Source organism: Amphiura filiformis, unplaced genomic scaffold (genome assembly GCF_039555335.1).
Source record: "Amphiura filiformis unplaced genomic scaffold, Afil_fr2py scaffold_78, whole genome shotgun sequence".
In the NCBI taxonomy this organism is placed as follows: domain Eukaryota; kingdom Metazoa; phylum Echinodermata; class Ophiuroidea; order Amphilepidida; family Amphiuridae; genus Amphiura; species Amphiura filiformis.
Window position 1 is genome coordinate 46107 of NW_027305542.1, and position 18437 is coordinate 64543.

At 35.3% G+C, this 18437-nt stretch overlaps 2 protein-coding genes across 2 annotated transcripts in view; one reads left to right on the top strand and one right to left on the bottom strand.

The window, feature by feature from the left end:
* LOC140144758 (uncharacterized GMC-type oxidoreductase Mb1310-like) overlaps nt 1-18437 on the bottom strand; it is a 58621-nt gene that overhangs the window by 20245 nt on the left and 19939 nt on the right. The window contains exon 3 of the mRNA XM_072166564.1: nt 3-148. Coding sequence (XP_072022665.1) covers nt 3-148 — 146 coding nt within the window. The remainder of the gene's footprint in view (nt 1-2; nt 149-18437) is intronic.
* Nucleotides 184-16437, top strand: LOC140144756 (acid-sensing ion channel 2-like). Its single transcript, XM_072166562.1, has 8 exons — nt 184-201; nt 2608-2852; nt 7466-8024; nt 8409-8507; nt 10724-10831; nt 11961-12130; nt 13068-13159; nt 16331-16437. Exons 1-8 carry the CDS (start codon nt 184-186, stop codon nt 16435-16437), a joined length of 1398 nt encoding a protein of 465 aa, XP_072022663.1.

The following is an 18437-nucleotide window of genomic DNA, read 5'->3' on the forward strand; positions in this document are numbered from 1 at the left end:
ACCTGATGAAGTTCTCGAATTTTTGGAAGAATGGCAGAACATCATTCCACCCCCATCCGTCACATCCAAGTCTCTTCCAAGACTCGAAGTCTTCACGATGTCCACGAACATAAGCTAAGCCATTGATAGAAGTGCTACCACCAAGTATCTGTAGAAGAGGAGACGACATGTAAAATAGTACAAATGTTTAAAAAAATATCGGTAAGTAACGTTAGTTAACTTTGATTCATATATCGTCGCCAGAGTGCTACACTATCGTAAGTGACATTTTTGGCCAAAATGAGATTTTGACGAATTATGGAAGGCCATATAAAAGCGCACATTTTAAACTAGGTTTTAAGTTTCAAAATTGTTTAATTATTTTTTAATTAATAAAATAAAATATCGTAAGTGCAATGCAATTTTAAATAATGCATGCAAGACTATCGTATGTGCCACTTACGATAGTCTTGCACGCTAATTCTGTTTTTCATTTTTCTGCAAGACCATCGTATGTGCCACATACGCTACTTTATTGGGCCTAAACAACAAAATCACGGAATGCTACACCATCGTAAGTGCAAAACAGTCTCTAACACATCACTGGCTGTGACGCTGACGGCTGTATGCGTTGTCATCATGCTGGCTAAGTTCATAGCTCCCGCGACTGGTAATAGAGACGCTAAATCCGGTGTTTTTAGTCTTAGATTCATTAATAAATCTTGAGAGATAGCATTACGGCAAAAGGTGTCTTGCTGTTGTAAATATTATGTGCCAAAATAAATTAACACTTGTTAAGAAACAAAATGACAAAATATTGGATATTTGAGCCGATATTACGTATATCCTAATTTAGCAATGAATGCTACACTATCGTATGTGGCACATACGATAGTGTTGCACTCTACACTTATTTCTATTTGATTGCAACACTATCGTATGTGGCACATACGATAGTGTTGCACTCTACACTCATTTCAATTTGAGTGTAACACTATCGTATGTGGCACTTACGACATCTAAATCAGTAAATAATTCATCGATTTATAACTTTAACACCATTTATATAGTTTATATTATTAAAATAAAATTGCTTTACATTCCCATGTCATTTTATGGCTACTTGGAAACAAATGGCTACGCTAAACACAAAAATGCTCCTCCTGTAAAACTGTCCAAACTGCACTTACGATAGTGTAGCACTCTGCCGACGATATATCACATGTTAATAAGTTTGGGATGCCGGTAGTTCTGTAATCTGGAGTGTAGTCGATATAGTTTCAGGAACATGATGGTCCGTTTTCGGACCTGTTACCAAAATATAGATCACATGCTAAATAGGTAAAACGTATCGGGAAATAAACAAGTTTTTTATATTTCCACAATAACTTTTAAATCTTACTAAATCCTCGTAAGATGCACGTATCTTGCACTTGTTTTAAGATGAACTGATGCTATAACCTTTTTTATATACTAGTACTCCTTCATATTCACATTGGTTTGCTTATAGACATGATAGAGAGCCTATGCCTTTATAAACGAGACTTAAATTTAAAGCATTAAACATTCTATATAAATGTCTTTGAGATATATGGTAGCGTGTGAATACAAATGATTTTTTTAAATAAAATTACAATAATTATGGTTTTCCTGCAGTTCCTGTTATGGAAAATATTTAATTGTATTTGGATATTTTAGCCCGTCAAAATTATTGCACAGCCCATAAACTAACAAAAATTGTAATTTCTGAAGCAGCCTTTTTGTTCTCAAAACTTCGTCATTTTGTTTTCAGGTTCTGAATCAATCTATCAGTATCGAGCCTCTGTTAGCGATATCAATTATCTTGGTAACCACCAACAGGTTTATTAACAACAAATTGAAAGACAATGGTTAATTAGTTAATTGATTTCATAATCAAGTCACATACATTATTTAAAATCAATACAATGCGGTGACATGGTTTCACTAGCTCCTAATTGATTATTAAGTGACAATGAGTGAAATGATCTGGATACCACGCACACTGCTAGCACAGAAATAATGGTATAGGACGGTGAGTAAATCGCGCTGATTTAATTGTACTGATACTAATATTATAATTATTCTTGCTATTTTTTATGTTTCATTGGTGCTGGCAAACTCAGACTCATCCATTTAATTGGAATCGGAATCACTTGGATTGGGACTTGGCGCGAGCTCGAACATTGAAAGATTCGGGCTTGGCTCGAACTCCGCTTTTAAATTTGATCTCGAGCCCCTCTGGACCTGGGCTGTTTTATAGACGGTGGCTCGGTTAGTCTCGGTATAATGCCATGAAGACCAGTCTTTAACTCTCGCCACGCGGATGTCGACTGCAGACCTCAAGTTTCAAATTATGTTTAAATTGTTCAAAAATGTCAGCATTGTAAATATTTATGACTATATTTGGAATCAGCATAACAAATGCATTAAACTGAGTACAACCAAGCCTAGTATTTATTCAGTGGTTCTTAAGATAGCTTTTGATATTTTGAGAAAATGTCTAATAACTTGGACTTTTTATGCTGACGCCTATGGCTAGCATGCGCTATAGACGTTGATTGATACGGTACATAGACTGTTTATGTTATTCACTGGGTTTATTTTCAGGGTAAGAAGATGATGACACCGAATAAGGTTGCCACTTTGCAAGTCAAAACCCTCGACACAAGAATCGCCCCTGTTGAACTAAACCACCAGGGTCCGTTTGCAGCGAGGTCCAATAACGGGTGGACGGAAGATGCATCTGTAGCCGATGCGGCAACGGAAAAGCACGTTGTACAAGATTTTGGCAATTCTACCACATTACATGGTTTGCGTTATCTCTCGGAGTCTAATAGTCATCTTATTCGAAAGTAAGTACAAAATTGCTAATTTTGAAATCTAGATTACGTAAGTATGACATTGGTATGGCCCATTTTTTTTACCGATGTTGTTTGAACACCAAACACAAATCCAGAAGTAAGCAGCTTACTTGAAACACTGTTAACTTAGTATTTATTTGGTGATATTCCCATATTAGGTGCTATTTTCGCTTTTTTTTTTACCATTTCACTATAGCATTCCATAATCCAGAGGTTCCTATACCGTTTGTTACAACCCTTTAGGGGGTCGAAGCCTCTCCTAAAAGGGGTCGCGGGACTTCTGTGTGCATTTAAGTGCAGGGTACCATCGTATTGTTCATTGCATTAAACTTGCAAATTTTCGCGCGCACTTGTCCCAATAAAGTATTTCTAGACCCGGTCATCGGGACGCCTTAGAAACGTTGCCCTGTACACCGCTGATAGTTAGAGCATAATAGTATGCTGTGGGTCGCATCATATTTTTATAGGTAATTTGGGTCACGAGAAATAGGTTTGGGAAGCCCACCATAATCCTTTCCTAATACACCGTATCCACTTAAAACCATACATTATGTGGGTGTGGAGGGTGGGAAAAGATTCCTTTTTGATCTACTGTATAGTATAAGTATCGTGTAGGCAACACACATTCACAGCACTATTCTACCTGATAAGGGGCGAGGCCAAAAATTTGTATACTATATTTTCCTTTACGACATTATATTATTCTTGTGCATGTTTTGTTCTTCGTAGATGTATACTATATAGGCTACATTGTAAATTATTTTAGAAAGATGTTGCTTTTGGTAAACAAAACCCTCGTGGTCACAACTAATCCCACATTGGCGAAAGCGCGTTCTATAAAATATATTTATAATAGCCATATATTGTGGAAAGTTTAGTTGTTTTACCGTTCTTTCTGCAGATTGACACACACATACACACCCCTACACATTGTTATGTCCAAAGGTATGGAAAAGAAGGCTTCGAAGGATGCTTTGAACAATTACTATCGATCAACTGACGTAATAAATACAACACAAAAAGAAAGTCCTCAGCTACATAACCCGTTATCAACTTAACCTACTTGGTACTCATGTTATTAATTGACACGTTCGTGTGCAAAATCTTGTTAGCTCCACTGTGATACCGTAAGGGTTTGCTACCAAAAGCTCGAAACTGACAAAGTTTTATACCAGTCTTTGAAATTGGGTGCATTTTAAAAAGTACGCCTGCACGCGACGAACCCTTGTCGATTATCACATGTGCCCGGTTTATTCAATTGTTATTTCAAACGCATGGATTGTTACAATGCTTTATTGCTGTATACATATGGATATGACGCGATTGATACTACCCAGCAAACACAGAAACGTTTTAAAAACGTTTTAAATAAGTTATATTTTGGCTTTTGGTTTAGGTAAAAATATTTTAATAACATTGAAATGTCGGGTTATATAAAGGTCATGAAAACGTTTTAAAACGTTTTGTATGAAAACACACTACAACAAGATTTTTTTAATGTTTTCAAAATGCTACTGTAAACTATTTTTGCAAACATTATTTTACCTAATATTTTGTCAACACTTAAATAACAAAATGTTAAAATATTTGCACCCAGCAAACACAGAAATGTTTTTAAGATGTTATTTTCAAAACGTTTTAATAACATTTAAATGTCGGGTTATATAAAGGTCATGGAAACATTTTTAAAACGTTATATTTTAGTCAAACATTTTTCGAAAAACATTTTTTCAACCCCAAAATAACATTCTATTTAGAATGTTTTGTATCAAGTTTTCAAAAATGTTTTTGGAATGTTATTAAAACGTTTTTATACCCTTTATATAACCCGACATTCAAACGTTTTCTGTAAAACAGTTTGTGTTTGCTGGGCAGTAGATTATCATAAAATGTTTTTTAATGTTATGAAAACGTTTTATACTCTTAATATATAACCCGACATTTAAACGTTTTCTGACAACCTTTTATAACCTTTTGCGAATGATATCGAAAACGTTTTGTGTTTGCTGGGTATGTCATGGTCGCGCTCTACTATTCACCTTTAACAGCTCTGTGCGCTCCTTTTTTTAATTTGCAACTTACAGATGCACCAAATTTCATAGACTGGTATCAATCTTTATCAATTTAGAGGTTTTGGTAGCAAATGTGGTATCAAAATGGAGCTAACAAGATTCGTCATACGACCGTATCAATGAAATCGCCCCAACATATTAGGTTGAGATTTATAACGGGTTACACAAGTGAGCCGTTTCCTTTGTGTTGTGTTGATTATCACAATACATTAACAAAGATAACATGGGCTACGTTGCTTGGTTTCCTGTGTGATATTTGTATGCGTTAATTCTTTCCATAATTATACATTAATGTGTGTTGGCTTTTAATTAACGAGCATTATAAAATCGATTATTTAATTACTGAAATGTATTTTAAAGGTATTTACACAAGCAGTCGAGAACTAATAAAGACAAATGCTCCATTGGAATGATGTCATTTATGATACAATTGATATCTGAGCTAAAAACAGAGTGGTGCGTTTAAATGAGGGCAATAGTCCACTAAATTGTGATTTTCAAATACTTAACTGAACTGAACTAAACCAAAAGCAGTTCAGTTCAGTTCACTTTCTGGTCATGGCTTTAGGTTTAGGGATTTGATTAGGTCCCTGTATATCTGAGCTGAAGACTGAGATTTGTGTTTAAATGAGGGTAATAGTCCAGTAAAGTGTGATTTTCAAATACTTGTTTTTTTATTTGTCTCAATTACGGAATGTAACTGAACTGAACTGAATTGAACCAAAAGTTCAGTTCAGTCCAGTTCAGTATTGGTTATGGCTTTAGGTTTAGGGATTTGATTAGGTCCCTGCTATAGGATAGGGCAAACATAGTTTTAGATTTTGTACGGGGACATAGTCTTTGAATCTTGAAGTCAATTTGATGCCATTTCAACCGCTATAATTCACATCATGACGTCACAAACTGTACGTACCGCCGGGCGCACCGAATCCATTGAACATCTGATCATATCTAATATTAGGATGCGCTGAGGATTCTAAAAGAGTTGTCTTTGTGGTATGTTGGCAAAAGGCGTTTTAACGAGACTTTGAGCACAATAGGTCACCAACAGCAGTTATTGTATGATATGAAAATTTCTATATTGGCACCGGACGAGGACTACGTTGATATAGAGTATCACGTTATTATAAACTGACGAAATAATCACACAATATCCTTCTTAACCTCGCTTTTGTCAGTACGTGTAATCGATGTTTACCCCATCACCGACAGGAGGATGCCAATATGAATGCCATCAAACACTGAAATGTATTTAAAACGTTTTACACATGTTACACTTTGGGTTTTGGTTATGATAAAAACGTTTTAATAAAAATAATTGTCGGGTTATATAAAGGTCATGGAAACGTTTTAAAACGTTTTGTGTGAAAGCATACTACAACAATATTTTTAAAATATTTTCAAAATGTTATTGTAAAATATTTTTTCAACACTTAAATAACAATATGTTAGAATATTTGCAGTAGGTTTTGGCTGAATGATTTACACCTAACGCAACAAAATTACAACAAAACATATTACGTATCCACACATTTACATAACATCCTACTATGATATAATGAAAGACAGAGATACAAAGACTAGTTCGCGTCTGAAATTCTGACAACTAGACAGAAATGCCGTACTCCCCAGTTCGGCAGCCAATCACGGCGCGCCTTTGCCCTGACGTCAGACGCGAACTAGTCTTTTATCTCTGTCTTTCATTATAATAAACTGCTTGTATTTTATTGTTCTGTTAATAGAGGGTAAAGTTACCGGTTTTATTCACAGACTTTTTTCCTTGGTCTACTCGCGCTCTGCGAATGATGTGGAGCTCCTCACGTACGATAGGAACGGTTTATAGTAATCTGCAATTCCGCACTATGCGGAAACCGTAACTAAAAATAGTGAGTCCCCGCGGCTTTGACAGATGTGCCTTGCAACATACAGGGTGTCCCTGAAAGAACTGTATCGTCGGAAACGTAAATGTTTGGGTATTTTAACGCCACAACTAAAGATAAGTAAATACTTGGTTGGTTAAAGAATAAATCAGCTATCACATACTTTTTGAATTTTGACAATTGACCATACGGTTCTTGAAATATAACAATTTTACGAACCTCATTTTAAAGGATATCCACTGATTCAAATATCAATCGGTGATCCATAAAGTGTACTCAGAGTGCTACGGCCATCTTGATTTAATCATTCGTCTCAATCCGCGCGCATTAGTAAAATCGCCCGGGTTTTTTTCGCATTATTCCCGCTAGATTGAGTAAATCAGCGAATGATGCGTCTGTTGTTATTGATAGATATTGACTCCGTGGGAAGGCTTGACAATGAGGGGGTTTCGTAAAATTCTTTTATTCCAAAAACGGGGCGGTCAATTCAAGTATGTGATAGCTGATATGTTCCCTAACATCACCAATTATTCAGTTACGTTTGGTTTATGCGTTGAAGTACCCAAAACAGTGAGTTCTTTCAGAGACACCATGTACGTACTATAAGCACTAACATTTGAAGCATATTTCCCGGGCATATTTCTTCTTTCAGGATCGTTTGGACGCTTATAATCTTGAGTGCCTTGATATATACAACCATTAACATCACACTGAATGTTATCCAGTATCTGGACAAGGATACTTCAACAAAAACCAATGTCATCTACAGCGACACCAAAATGTTTCCTGCAGTGACCATTTGCAATCTTAATCAGTGGCGAAGGTCCTCATTGGATTATTGGTCTTATCTGATGTTATGTTCGATTTATGGTGACGAAGACGAAATTGCACAATTCGATTGGGATTCATATTATGAATATTCCGACAATCCCCACAATATAAGTCTGACGGCGTTAGCCTTGTCCACAAAAGGCGTACTCCCCGCCGAAGAGATGATACTTGAATGCAAATGGCAGGGCCAACAGTGTAGTCATGAAGATTTTACGCGAGTTATGACCGATTTGGGAGTGTGTTACCAATTCAACAATCCGAAAAATCTACAGGAAGCTTATGTCGTCAACCGACCAGGAATCAAAAGTGGACTGACTTTGACACTGGATATCCACCATTATGATTATATACATGGAGAATTAGAAGGTGCGGGAGTAAAGGTGAGTTTTGTGGTTTGGTCTAACAATCGGCGGCAATATTGGAGGAGCAATTGAATATTAGACGAATGCCATTACACAGGTGTCACTGGGTGAAAAAAACCCAAGAATGTAATGAAGAAATAATGATAGCATATATGGCGCGACGTGAAGATACATAATACATGAAGATTAAAATGACAAGTTTTCCGTTTGACTGAATACAAACGGAATTGGAGTAGTAAACGGAACATGCAGAAACGGGGATATCAAACATAAGCCCACAACTTATAACCTAATTGAAAGTACATCTAACAGAAGACCCAGAGCAAAGTTTATTTTCGTCAATTTTCCTTCCATTTTATGCTGAATATCTACTTCACCTTATACTTGACACATTTATTGTAGGTTTTGTTGCATACACCAGGTGAACGTCCTTTGATGAAAGAATTGGGATTTGCTATTTCTCCTGGATTCGAAACACTTGTCAGCATCACGCACACCAAGGTATGTAGACTTGAACAAGTCCTTTCGAACCTGATGTCTCAAATCTGGTTAACAAGCACACTAAATTATTTCTCTCATTGCAAGGATTCAGAAAAAGTATAGTTTGACCTACCTGCGACATACTGTTCTTGAGTTATAAGGAAAAAGGTCAAATTTTGGGCAGTGGTCTTTTTTTTTTTGGCCACACAGGGGCCAAAAATTAAAACTTTGAAATTTGACCACTGTGTTGACCTTTAACCTTGAATATGGCCGGAGTGCCGGTAAATATTTTTTGTTAACATCTTGAATGTGTTATAGGACCATATAAAAGGAAACTAAAAAGTTGGTTTGGTAGAGTCTTGGGGGATGCATATTTAAACCTGGTAGATACCGGACTAAGTCCTGTGTCATAATAATCTTTACTTAATTACTCTAATCCCTTGTGTGACATTAAGTCCTCCCTCCCCTGATGGCTGTTAAGTAGTGACATGCCTTCAGGGAGTTCTTGCTGTTGTAGAAGGAAACATGGTTGACACTTGATATCTTTGAACATGTGGTCAGAGTAGTCAAAATGAAGATAAATTCCACTATCCTAGATGCACTTACGCCTTGAATCAAGGCTACAAGGTATGGGGCTAATCTATTTAAAGTCTACATTTCCAGGAAGGTTTCGCTACATGTATATTTCACAGCAGAGAGTGAATGTTAAATGGAATACGCATTGACCAACCACCCTCCATCTCTGTAAGATTCAAATCTTTCTCGGAGGATTTATGAAATTCAATTGGGGCTGCCTAAACCTGTTCATTTCATTTGCTAATCATACATCCCTTTAGCAGATATTTCCAAAATCTTCCAAAAAATGTGGAATTTACATGGATTAGCTGAAAATCCAATCATTTGAAAGTTTTGTTTTAAAAGACTCATTATATAGTCGTTTGATCGTTGGTTTGTACAGAAATTACTGGTTTTACTACGGATATAAACCGTAGACTTCGCATATAAGTTATAAATAGTTATTTCCTGTCATATTTGGTAAATAAATCCGATGAATATTGCAAGTTTCTATGACATTTAAGGAACAAAACAAGATGTTCGATTCGTCACTTTGGGTACGTATATAGCTCTCATGCACATGGGATCAGCATCGCTCGGAGGATTATTAATAGAGTAATAACGGAATCACGTCATGAATTTTCTGCACTTTAAGACACCCCATTGAACCTAATGTAGCCTAACAAAGTAAAGTTACAAGCATTTGATTAGACAAAGGTCCAGTTTAAAAAGCGCCTGATCGGGAGCATACGTACGACGACGATGCACAGCCGTTATGGACAATAACGGTGGCCACAAAAGTTATTGATGGGAACAAAAGATCTTAAACAAAAGGAACTAAAAGAAAACTAAAACAAAAGAACTGAAAAATAAAATAAAAGTTGTGAAAAGTACATAGAAGAAAAAAAAGTGAAATAAAAATGTATTGCTTTAAATAAAGCATGGCTAAGAAACTGTGTTGTCTCTTTGTTGCGCGTGTTGGAATCTTTTCGCTTTGTATAGGCCAATCAAATGCTTGTTACTTTACTTCGTGAGGTCATATTGGATTCATTGGGGTGTCATAATAGTGCATCTATTAAGACAATAAATTTACCCAAATGTGGTTTACTTTTAAAATTGTGAATTTTTGTCAAATGTGAGGATATTTTTGGCGCAGTATATTTTGATTAATTAAGGCAGTACTACACCCCGGTGGTAAATTTGTGACAATTTTTGCATTTTTCTCAAAAAATAATAACACACTGATAACAAAAGTTATGTATATTATTGGGGCAAGGAATCCAATTACTACACTAAAATTTCAGTGACTCGAGACAAGCGGTTCAGTATATATGATAGGAAAGGAGGTACATCCTAGCAGTACCTTATTTCTTATCATAAATAATGAACCGATTGTCTTGGGTCACTGAAATTCCAGTGTAGTAATTGGATTCCTTGCCCCTATAATATACATAACTTTTGTTACCACTGTGTTATTTATTGGTTTTTGAGAAAAATGCAAAAATAGACACGAATTTATCGAGGGGTGTAGTACCCATTTAAGTAGTGTGCTTTCTTCAACATAACAAACAGCGCTCTAACGCAATGGCTAAAAACCAGTCGGTCGTCACTCAGGCCTGGATTATAAATGCAGTCTAACTCTGATTTTGTATGATTTCTTTGTTTATTGATATTAATTTCAGTCAAAAACTATGCCACATCCGTATCAGTCAAACTGTACCAAAGAGGAACTTCGTTTTTCAAGCTCTTATTCTGTACCACTATGTCATTACGGGTGTATGACAGATTATGTTAGTACAACATGCAAATGTCGCGATTATCGTTATCCTGATGGTACGTAGAGTTATACTCATGGTAAAAAACCGTTATCCAAATGGCAAAGAACCTTTATCCAAAACTTGTAACTAAATGGTAAATTACTTTTATCTAAATGTTAAATAACCGTTATTCTAATGTAAAGTACTGCTATCCTAACGCTATTCAAATGCCAAATAACATTTATCCTAATCGCAAAGAAACGTTATACAAATGACAACGTACCGTTATCAAAATGATAAAATATTTTGAAATGTTTCAGTAGCCTATATCGCACACCGACATCGCCGGGTAAATGATTACATTGTACAGCAGAGAAACTAAAATCAATACCCGGGATCGATACACATGCATGTGCTATGCAAGATATGATATTCAGACGATAAATAATTGGATACCGGGATAGAAAATGATGAATATCTCCCGTAATTTTTTGATTCTAGAAAAGCCAATTTCCAGGCTTGCACTTGAATATATGTGTTGAAAGAATATGATAGTCGTTAGCTTGCGTATTGAGAAAGAACCGTGCGTTTTGGACTCAAAAACTGACAAAAAAAATCTGATTTTATATGTGCAAAAAAAAAGACAGCTGCCCTCATTCGTAAACACTCGGGTCACGGAGGATACACGGTACTATAGCGCAGCGTAGGCCACTAGGCAGTCTAAAAGCAGATGACGTCATGACATCTACAGAGGTCAGTCACCAGGCTATTGTCAATAGCCTTAGTCAGATGTCCCTCGGCTCATTATGCGTCTGAAAACTATTAAACAGGTCGGATCAAAATGGCCATGCGTGGCTGTGGATTCAACCTGTCGTATACAACATTATTTGCATGGTGATTACGGGATTTTGTTTGCTTTCAGACCTAGGCAGGGAATGCACGCCTCAAGAGATGCATAATTGTTCAATTCTTATCGAAAGTAAGTGTACAATGTATTATGTTCTGTTTATGTGTTGTGCCAAAGTCATCTTTTACTCACAATTAAGAAACACGTGGCCTCTAACTTACTCTTCAGTGATTTATCTAAAGAAAAGCCACAGCTATCTTCCAAATTCTGTATTTATACAAATTATTAATTGACATATTGTACTGTCTATTCTAGATAATTTCGGTAATTTACACAAAGGATCACGACCGCAATGCACTTGCCCCTTCCATGCAAAGCAATATCTATGAAGGTCGCTTGTCTTCTAGCTATTGGCCAGCTAATCCCAAGGCATATTCCTTACTCACTGAATTTGACAACCTATACGAAGATCTTGAAGATTTGAGGTGAGTTAAGGGAAGGGACCATAGACATCTGCGTGGTTTTTTGCCTAGAAATATCACCTTTGCCCAGGTGCAAAATTCATGGTGCACAAATAAGGAAGCCTTTAGATTAATATTTCAGCATTCTTATTGTTTTTAGCTGATATGAAATTCTTCAAATAAACTTGTACATTCAAAGATGCATTTCAGCCCACGTACGTTTTTGGAGGGGAAGTATATTCGAACAGTCCGTGTTGGACGATTTCCCTATCCTTTGCCGAGGTATTTACTGAACCTTAAAATAAGCTTAAAATAGCTAGTGACTAACAATGTTTTTAGGGGGAAGTAATAGCTTTCATTTGATATAAAAAAGCAATAATGGTTAAAATTTACAACTTTTACATAGAAAATGGTGTTGGTTATTTGATCATTTACGGATAGTTTACAATTAAATCAGAGTAGCCAAGGTATGACGTCAGCGCATTTTCTTCAAATTGACATACAAAAAAATTATTTTACCAACATTATACATGGGGTTTATGTAACTGGGGGAAACTTGTTACATATGAGGTTTTGCATTTGACCTTCCAAATTACACCTGTGTTGTTTTTCCTCCATCGACGACACAAGCGTTGATGGGATGAGAACTACCCACCAATTGACCAAAAAGAAGTTTTCATTATCAATTGGACCAATCAACAACATTGTTAGAGTAGTTCCACCGCGCAAAAAATTGGGATGAATTATTTGCATTAAGCTCCATTTTGATTGGTGATTTAAGTGAATATATCATGTAATTGACCAATCAGAGGCAATTAGAAATTCACTGGTTGATAGTAAAACGATGATAATCATGCGGTGAGCTGTCAAACTACCCCACTAAGCTACAATGTATGCGACGAATGGTATGAGGTTTGACCGATGTGTTTGTTTGCGGTTTATTGTTAAATTTACTTTTTAGGAATAATTTGGCCAGAGTACGGATTTACTTTGAACATCTAAGTCACGTGGAAGTCCAGCAGGTTCCATCTTACGGGCTACCCAGTCTGTTAAGTAAGTAATATCAGGGGTGACATGGAGAAAGGCCTCCCCCGTTATTATATTTTGTCGGTAGAATAATGCGCTAGTCACTAAATCACAATATTACATATGTTAAATGCGTTGCTGTTGTAGTATATTTTTATATATGGAAATAAACGAATGAATAAGCGAACGAATGAAAAGAATTAATGAAACTTTCTTTATTTGAGGTATTTATAAAAGGTTCATTCAAAAAGTTCTACCTCCATCGTCACATCTCTGTTATCTTACGTGTCAGGAAGTTGAAATTACCCATACTCTTAAATCTTGGCTACAAAACAATTTTTAATGTGCTTTTTGGGTGTAAAGATGTGTTGGTTAAGGCGAATACAGATTTCCTACGTCGAAAACGGTCTGGAAGGAAAGGTTAATTTTGATCTATATGGGGATAATTACAGATCTATTTCTGCAATGAATATTAATAAATTGCTTTGAACAAAACAACCGATAGATGTTCAGAATAGCCTTCAAGTTGATCCTTTTCCATAGGCTGTGAACTTTGATCCGTTGAGCACTTATTGGTTTCAGTCGTATTGATTTGGTCATAAGTTAACATCAAACAAGTCGTCTACATATCTTTTATATTTTTGTAATATAGAAGGTTATTAACAAATGTTCATTTTATTTCCACGTAAAGATGCATCCATTGCTTAAAATAAGAATGTAATTACGAAGTACCCTTAAACATGGTATAGTCGAGATTTGATGAATGCTTCAATGTTTTCTTCCCATAGAAAACCTGTTTTATTTTGTTTTGTTGGAGTCCCAAGGCATGTCAGGGAGCTCAAAATAATAGGAACTACACATTTACCCTGAGTAAGCAGTTGGACAACTGCATCTTAAACATATTTTTATGGGGATTATCCAAAGCTGAAATATAATGCTTACTAAACTTTTCGCTTCAGTTTTCAACCGTTTCTGACATACTAAATCTGTATTCGCTCTAACCTACATATCTTAACAACCAAAAATTTTCATCAAATAAGTTTTATTTTATAGCCAAGATTTAGGAGTATAATCACAGGTAATTTCAATATCCTGATACGTAAGGTAACAAAGATGTGATGGTAGAAGTAGAACTTTTTGGCTGAGAAAAGCTCTGTGTTTCTCGCCCTTTGCGCTGGGTTTTGACATACATATTGGTCACAGCGTTGCAGAAAATATTCGTGCTGTCTATGCTATATACTCGGGAAATTACAGAGGCGATAGTGTTCATGAAAATATGTAATTATTACTTTATTTTGATATCTAATCAGTGCTATAAAGTCATTTTAGGCGTGTTTGTATTAAAAGAAATAGAATTAGTAGAACAGAAAAGTAGAACTAGAATTACTTATATGCAAATCCGAAAGTTGCAACAGATTATTTTTATTTCTTTGTTTGTTAAGCATGATTGCCAGTTTTTACGTAACGTTGGGCGCAAGGTACCACGAGGGCGTAAACATATTAATGGCCATTATCTTATTTACATAATGGTTTTGACCTCAAGTCATGAGTGGTGAATCAATGTTTAATTGGCCTACTCCTCTAAATATTTTACCGTAAAGTCCTATGGTGGAGGGCTTTTTTGTTGTGTAGTCCTACAAAGGTGGGGTGACAAAAAAGTAGCCTGCTGGTACATGTTTTACCGTACAGTCCTATGGTGTAGGTTTTTTTTATTTGTTGCCCTAATTTGATTACTCTCCTTGGTCTCTTCGTCATTTAGATAACTTCCAACACCAACCTTTTTAGTTTAATTATTTCAATCAAAATTTCACTCCTCTGCTAATGATGACAAGTGAAAATCGATGTAATACTGTAATATCAATATGGAACTACACCTTTATCTTGACAATTCATTTGCTCGCCCTATTCCTTTTAAAGGAATTTTTATTGATTGATCCTCGTATCAAGAAAATTGGTCGCGGTATATTCTGTGGTGTGCAAGTGATATGACAGATGAGTGCAACATGTTAGGCTATGCAATCGAATCAAATTCCATTCAATCGTGACCTTCCGATTTCCTTTTACTCAAGCTTTACGTTATTTTGTGACTTTCTGTAGGCCTACCATATGTTTATATCGCACATATCTAAAAAGTGACACCTGGCAACTATTGCAGATGGTGCGTTCTTACCCTCGAATATGAAAAAAGTATCAAATATAACTTAGGGAACAAACCAAAAGATCGATGACGTCCTATAAACGTAACTAGTTTCGTTTCTCAGTCGACCCCCTCCATCCCTGCCAGAAACGTAATAATGAAATGTTGAAAAGTTTGACATGATAATAATAAGGCTGCGATCACATAGAGGTATACGGTTTACGGTATTCGCTATACGAAATACGCTCATTCGATCAGGTTGAGTTCAAATAGGAGTATACTATGTGAACTCAGCCTGATCGAATAAGCGTATTTCGTATAGCGATTAACGATATAGGCATGATAGGTCAGTTTACCAATTTTCTTCGTCTAATCAAATGCTTGTAACTTTACTTCTTGAGGTCACATTGCATTCAATGAGGTGTCATAATGTGCAGAATTAGATTACCCACATATGGTTTAGTTTTAAAATTAGGACGGTATACGCTGCACTAAAATCGAACACGCACAATTCCCACTATACTATACTATACTATACTATACTATACTATACTATACTATACTATACTATACGCAGGTATACGGCCTTTTCGAATAGTGCCCTCTTTAATATGTGACCCGGTACTATGAAATTACCTTGCTCGATTTAAGCTCTACGCGTACACCTGCAAAACGTACACCGTATACCCGAATAGTATACTTCTATGTGAACGTAGCCTTATGTGACCCGGTACTATGAAATTGCCTTGCTCGATTTAAGCTATACGCATGCACCTGCAAAACGTGCACCGTATACCCGAATAGTATACTTCTTTGTGAACGCAGCCTAATGACACATTCTTCAGACCGATGTTTTTGTACAAACGTAATCGAGTATTTTTACCCCCTCCCCCCTAAACGAAACTAGTTTCGTTTATAGGACGTCATCGATCTTTTGGTTTGTTCCCTTACGCAGTGACAGAATGTATGTAGCCCTATTTATATTGCAACATTTATGCCAACTGTTTATCATAACCTCTTCCAAATGATCCTAATGATATGTTTTCTGATTTAATTTTCAGGTGAAATAGGTGGAACAATGGGTCTATTTTGTGGCATGAGTTTGATCACTCTCTGCGAGTTTGCCGATTTAATCATAGTCTTGCTTTTCAAGAAATACAAATCATAGAACAATCTCTCAATTCTAAGAAAGGTTTGTCTGGATAGCAATGGATTTCAGCGCTTAAAAAACTTTTTTCTCCTTTGTGCGGAATTATAGCGAACATTAAAAGTTCTACAATCCGCGAAAAAGGTCCTTGGAATCTGTAATAAATCATACGTGTATTTTAATGTAGATAAAACTATTCAATATTGGGTATTAAAAGAAAGCTGGGCCTTCAATTAACACCACCCCCCCCCCCCCACCACCACCACATCACACACTGAAAATATTTGCATGTCTCAACATTGCACGGGGGATATCTCCTAAAGACTCTTATAAATGTTTCAAGACATTTTTCGAGGATTGTAGCATAATTATTTCATTGAAATATAGTTAAAAGATTTACGCTTTCCTTTTTGTAAGTTAACGTTTTATATAAACGTCTCAAAAAAGTAACAACCCCCCCTTAAATAATGGTCATTATTCAAAAACGGGCGATTGTATTACAAAAAATAAAATGCGTTGGAAGCAAAATTTATTTCTGCGCATTTTGACACCTCATTTGTAGCAATTGTCTAAATGGTCAATTCCAGCCAAAGCGGACAAAATTCTCTCTGGGGCCATTTTAAAATGTTTTCCTTTTCAATTCTAGACTTATCAAATGAGACGATCATATCTGGTGAATCATCAGATGGAAGTGCCATCGGATTGAAAAATAACTTTTCTTGCTAGACCAAATAAAGTGTTAAAAGCCTTTTCACCTGTTGTACGCCATAAAATTTCACTTTCTTTAATATCTTTCAATATTTTATGTGTGATCCATATACACTAGAAATCGGTGAAGACTTTGAACGTAAAATAGAATTTTATTACATATATCTACAAAGAAATATTTTGGTTATTACAAATTTTAAGAAAGAACCAGGTGTACAGTTAAGATTGTGTCAATTCTTCGAACTCTTTCCAAAGTGGCTGTCATTTGACATTACTGTATTATTTCGAAAGATTAGAATAAATGCTTCATAGAAATATAAAGTTAGATTTTGTATCTCGTCGCAGGATGAGGATCTCGGATGGATTCGTGGGGTAACAGCGTCTGAAATATAGCAATTTATATTTATTTTCTTAATAAAAATAAAAATTACTTTTCCGTATGTCAATAATTCAGGCTGCAATGGCACTAAAATGAATTTTAATCAAAATACAAACTACATGGAATATTTAGAATTGATCATTATGGCATTTTGGGTATAAAAATTTTGAGAAAAATGAAGTTGCCAAATTCAAATAGACAGAGCAAACAGTTTTATATTATTTATTTATTTATTTATTAACCATATTTAAACAGGGTAACCTACTCAACAAATATTACAATGTTGATTTTCAGTAGGGCCCTGAGACAAACATATAAAAGCATTAAATACACGTAGATTATACATTATTAAAAACCATAAAAATTGAGCTTACATAAATATTACACAGCATTAAAATACCTTATATAAATATTATACAGCATGAAAACCAAGTTTTTGTAATTAAAAATAATTCAAAAGCTACACGAAGTATTTAAAAACATATGACATGTATGAGCTGCAGAATTATTATTTTATGTAAAATCATTCCATATTTTCATGCAGCAATATTCTATTAAATCGTGTTTGACAGTTCCTATAATGAACGTTAATTTACAGGGAAAAAATACAATTTTTACCGTTTTAAAACAATTTATATACAAAAATACGGTGAAAAATTAGGAATTTTACATTTTCCTGTATATGTAATGTTTTTATCAAATATCCCATTTTTTACGATACAATATACAAAAGTAAAAAATAACTGTAATTTTAATGCAATTTACTGTTTATTTACAAATAAAAACATAATTTTGAACGTTTTCTTACAGTTTCTTTTAAAAGTACATTACCGACACTGTTAAAAATCGTCAGAATGTTAATTTGCAGGTAAAAATACGGTTTTTACCATATTTAAACAAAGTTTACACAACATTATGGTCAATAACCGTAAAT